This window comes from Diplotaxodon limnothrissa, linkage group LG4 (assembly GCF_057381915.1).
Source record: "Diplotaxodon limnothrissa isolate DT_005_m linkage group LG4, D_limnothrissa_male_GT1.1, whole genome shotgun sequence".
In the NCBI taxonomy this organism is placed as follows: Eukaryota; Metazoa; Chordata; class Actinopteri; order Cichliformes; family Cichlidae; genus Diplotaxodon; species Diplotaxodon limnothrissa.
This window is the reverse complement of record NC_140599.1, coordinates 9,290,696-9,296,058: the sequence shown is the minus strand read 5'-3', so window position 1 is coordinate 9,296,058 and position 5,363 is coordinate 9,290,696. Positions and strand designations below refer to the sequence as shown.

The following is a 5,363-nucleotide window of genomic DNA, read 5'->3' as shown; positions in this document are numbered from 1 at the left end:
CAGTGTGTGAATGGGTGGATGACTGGATGTGTAAAGCGCTTTGGGGTCCCTAGGGACTAGTAAAGCCCTATACAAATACAGGCCATTTACCATTTTACAGCACTCCGTTTAGATACAATAAACTAAAACCACACACACACGATCTGACAACTTTATTTACAGACTTGTTTCATCAGCCATGTTAAAACAGTATGTACAACACATACAAACAAAAATAGTAAAACATCACACAGACATGAACAAAGGACGCACAATAGAAATGATGGTACAGTAGGGAGAGGAGAGGTATTAGAAGTCAATCTAGAAATTGAAAGTGCTCTGGCTTTCGCTGATCTGGAACGCATAGCCGTCATTGGTTGCTTCTGGGATGACACTCTGCACGACTTCCTCCTTTAAAAAAATAAAAATAAAATAATTATTCTTATTAAAGTTAAAAAAGGCACAGAAATGCTCATTTTGCAAACCACTCTCCAGGACTATAACCCACCTCCTCAGAGAAGTATTTCTCAATCAAGTTCAGGGAGGCTTTGTAGACCATCTCATTCTCATGTGACTGCAGCGCCTCAATCTTGTCCAGTCCACCGCATTCCTCGATCATTAGACTCAGCTTGTCGGACTCACCGATTTTATCCCCAGCCTAAGATCAAAACACACCAGTGATGTCATTTATCATCAGAACAAAAAACCCCATCATCGAATCTTGCAAAAATATAAATATCAACTCACCATGAAAATGTTGGTAATGGCATCCAAGATGACAAGAATAGTTTTGCTGTCCTTGGAGGAGAGGAGATTCAGAAGTGGCTCAATCACATTGGCTTGAACCAGGTAGACCACCTGCTGAACAGTGCCCCCACTGGTGAAGTTTGTAACTGCCCATACAGCCTCTTTCTGAGTTTTGTAGTCTCCCTGCAGACAAAGTTCATAAGGAACATAGATCATTTAATTTAAAATAAATAAAGGGTATAAAATATGTACCTTTACATACACACACAAAAAGCATACCCGTGCGAGCAGCTCAACCATGTATGGAACGAGGCCTGCGTTGATGACCTCTTGGATTTGTGAGTCCTTTCCTGCTGTGATGTTAGACAGAGTCCAGGCAGCTTCCTTCTGAACGTTGGCCTTTTTGTGGCGAAGCAGTGGGGGGAACATGGCCAAGGCTCCAGCATCCAGCACCGCCTGTGTCTGCTCATCTGTCCCAGTCACAATGTTGCCAATGGTGCGGAGTGCAGGAGTCTGAGGAAAGGCGAGAGGAAATGCAGTGAGAACAAGTTGCTGCACATCAGGGGGACTGGGTGAGAAGTTACGACATAAAAGAAACTCAAGCAAGACTTTATACGTACAACCACAGGCAAGACTTCAAAGCCAAGCAGCTTCACCAGACGAGGGATCAAACCGGTTTGGATGACCACCTCAATGCGGTCGTTGGGGCCATCTGTCAGGTATGAAACAGCCCAACACGCGTCAGCCAGCACCTCCGGGTCATCGTGGTGTAGCAGACGGACGAGAGCGGGTAAAATCTGCTGGATGGCTGTCATAGGAGGGGAGGGGTTCTTATTGCGGCACAGGTTTGACAGTGTCCACGTCACATTTCTCAGGTAGCCAGCCTGCAAAGATTTCAAATATGAGAAGAGCACAAGGTCAGTTATATTTGAGTTGGGAAACCACCTACTGGCCAAGGAGGAGAATAAACGATTGAGTCTGATCATGTCAAACTTTTGAAACTTTCTCCAGATATAAACAGGGAGAGAAACAGAATCCACACTCACACTAAATGCACTGAGGTCAGGGACAGCCAGCAGACCGAGCAGAGGGGCCACAGCGTCATGCTTGATGACCTTGTCTCTAAGAGCTGATCCATCACCTAAAAAGGAGGGGAAAATATATTTAAAAAAAAATAAAAAATGAACAAACCTCACTTTATCACCACTAAAATAAAAAAAAACAAAAAAACAAACAAAAAACCAAATATGTATATTTTCATATTAATTACCAGCAATATTTCCAAGGGCCCAGATCGCCTGCTCGCTGATGTGCTGGTGGGGGGATGTGACCAGGCTAATAAAGGCAGGAATGGCCCCGCCTGACACGACAGCGGCCGTCTGCTCGGACGTCCCGGAGGCGATGTTAGTCAGAGCCCAGGATGCTTCGAACTGGATCGGAGGACAGTCCACATATCCCAGGAAGGAGACAAACTTGGGGATGAGACCAGCGCTGATCAGCTGGTCAATGGGAGGATGTTTGTCACGAGACAGCAACTTCCTGTATTCAAAACGGTACATAAGAGTTACTGTGCCAGTAGTTATGTAGCCTTTATTTATGGAAAAAGAAGAAAAAAAAGAAAAAGGATGATTTCTTTAATGCACAGTCATTACCGTGCAGCCTGTGTAGCCTGGAGCTGGGACTCAGAATTCCCACTGTTCACTCCTGCGACAATCTCTTCGACCGTCCACTGCCTGAGCCCCTGCACAGGACAACAGAAAGCAGTTTATTGGACATGCAAATTTAAAACTGGATTTTGTGTTGCTATATTTTGACATGTCAGTGGGTTAACAATGAATATCACACTGAACGAACTCCAACCCATACAAAAACCTAACAGATGGGCAGATCAATCCCAATGGTACTGATCCCAACAGCAGTATTGGTATTGACTGATTGACTAGCACGATAAGATTGATACCGAGTTTAAAGGATAGTATGTAACCCACTCAATTTCTAGTTTTGTGGACATTGAAACAAAATGATTATTGATATTGGCAATAGAGGCCCCTAGTATCAGATCAAAATTGGCAGTACTGCACAGCACTAGCACCAAGCTGTTGGGACTAGATCCGTTTTTTCTGTTTACTCAATGCCAGATTTAAGCAAAACAGCAAATGATGCTTTCAAGTGCTCACCTGACAGTTCTGGCTTCTTTCTTGTAAAGGAGAAGTGGCATCCTCAGGCATCGCAGACACATTTCTCCTCTTGAATATCTGGTCATCTTTCTTGGCCTTGCGCAGCTCCACGTTCACCTCCACCCTCCTGCGTCGAAGCTCCTGCATTTATGTCACATACCAATAAATAAAATAATCAATTCTCACAAGCTTGCCGTTCAGCGAGCAGTTGTGAATAGTGCAGATGAAACTCACATTGACATCTTTGCCTTTGTTCTTGAACTGGTTCAGACGGGGGGAGTTCTCAGCCATTTTTAAGTAACAGGAAATGTAAACAGCGGTGGGCAAAAATAAAAATAGCCTCTAGTCGTGTTTATTCCTGAAAGACATTTAGAAGAAGTCCTTAAGCACACGGAAGCGCCTCGTGATCGCGTATTAAGACATATGGCGGTACTGCTTGTTTGACTTAAGCTATCGGGCAAGCGTTTTACGTAGAAAATACAGTTGATGCAATAACTACACGCAGAAAGACAACAACTTCTTTTTCAAAACTTAATCGTAAAACACTTTTAAAAGTCTCATTAAGGAGTTAACACATGCTTACCTGTGCTCGAGCAGAAGTTATGGCATATCGAAAACGCCGCACAGACCTTTAAATTCCTGCTTTGGAGCCTTCTGATTGGGCTGTTCAAGCTGAAGCATCCTGCCGCCTCTTCTTATTGGGCCGTTTAAAAAAATCACGGTGAACACAGGAAATGTCGTCACTTAAATATCGCGAGAACTCTGTATTGGGCGCTACCACGTCAGATCTGACTGCGGGTCGGTTTTGTGCCAACTTTGTACATTTCGAGTTGAATATTGGAACGGTAGCACTGCTCCCAGATCTGTGCATATTTGTTCAAGTATCACGCTGCTCTTGCAGGGAAACAACCCCCACAAAATAACTACCTTCCCATGTCTTAACTAACCTTTAATAGAATACATTTAAAAAGTACGTGTAATAAAATATATTAACAATAAATCTGGAAGTTACATTATGAACCATTGTTTAACAATACAGGTGTGGTCTGAGGATGTACACATCATGGCCGTGAATGTCATGGTAAATTTGGGCTTTTAATAGTTTCTTTGAAATGTTCTTTTTCCAGGATACAATGATTGTATAGCATACATCTTTAATGACTTTAAAAAAGAAGAATTGGGTGAACAAGTTTTGGATTTATGTTGGATATGTAATCAATACAGGCTCAAAAGAATACATGCACTCTCTTAAACCTTTTAAAAAGTAGCGCTGAATGTTCGACAGCGTCCTTTAATTTGGCCTGCTTCATTAGTGATCACGATCGACTAGAACCGGTAGTTTCTCTTTGCGAGCATGAAAAGGAATAATTTGACAGGATATATACACTGGATTCATCAAAGTCAGAAGAACTCTGAATAATTTTACATTTAAACAAATTTGTTGCATTCTTTAACAACTGCAGGATCCATGATCATGGGTTTAAACAGTTGCACATAAGTACAGGTTTTATATCGCCGTGGACTGAGAGGCTGCCGACCAAGAGAGAAGCCCCTGCTCCGAAACGGAAACATTCAAACGCAGCTAAAAATTGCTTGTTTGCGATTAAGGTTTTTGACCACAGTGACAAGAGATGTTTGGAGGGGTAAAGGTGAGGCTTTCAAACCCAAGAACACTGTACCAGCTGCCAGGCACGGTGGTGGTAGCATCGTGCTCTGGGGGACGACCTTCAGATTCTTCAACTTCGGCTCAAATAAATAACCGGCTTAAATTCAAACACACCTGGGCGTTCCAGCAGGACAATGATCCCAGACACACATCACAGTTGGTTTTGTAATAGATAGAACAGGCCAATGTTAAGCTTATGGAACGGCCTCCTCAAAACCCCGACCTCAACTCTACTGAAAATTTGTGGAATACACTTTAAAGCTGGAGTCAGGAAATCAGCCAATTTAAATAAACATCTGCCAAGAAGAGTGGTCAAATATCCAAAACTATGCCAAGGACTTCTTTATGGATAACAAAAGGGTCAGGCTGGAGTGGAACTTGCTAACCAAATAATAGCGGGAATGTGTGTTTACTTTTGACCTTGTATGGATTAATAAAATCCAAAATCAATTTTTAAAGTCATTAAAGAGACGCTGTACAATCACTCCACCCTTGATAAAGAAAAGTTCGAGGACATCATTACAAGCCCATGAGATCCGTGCCGATAAGTGAATATATATTCCTGACCACAACTGGATATTGTTTTGAACTGTAACGGTTACTTTTCTGTACAGGATCAGCGAGCATGAGGTTATATTTATTGGGATTTTCATATAAAATAAAAAGGAAACAATTATAAAAAGATTAACCAATTTTCTGTCAGCTGATCACTCAGTTGATATAGAAACTCAGGTTATGTACAGCATAACCTGAGTTTCTGTCAGTTTTTACATTATGATTTATGTCTGCAAGTT

At 42.2% G+C, this 5,363-nt stretch overlaps 1 protein-coding gene across 1 annotated transcript; it reads right to left on the bottom strand.

Annotated features, from left to right (window-relative positions):
• Positions 1-300: 300 nt before the first annotated feature.
• kpna2 (karyopherin alpha 2 (RAG cohort 1, importin alpha 1)) lies at positions 301-3,194 on the bottom strand. The gene is made up of 10 exons (XM_085352081.1): positions 3,138-3,194; positions 2,904-3,044; positions 2,379-2,467; positions 1,997-2,265; positions 1,773-1,867; positions 1,347-1,610; positions 1,006-1,239; positions 727-909; positions 488-637; positions 301-390 (listed from the first exon to the last, which is right to left on the bottom strand). The coding sequence occupies exons 1-10, from the start codon at positions 3,192-3,194 to the stop codon at positions 301-303; spliced, it is 1,572 nt and encodes a 523-aa protein (XP_085208207.1).
• Positions 3,195-5,363: the final 2,169 nt, after the last annotated feature.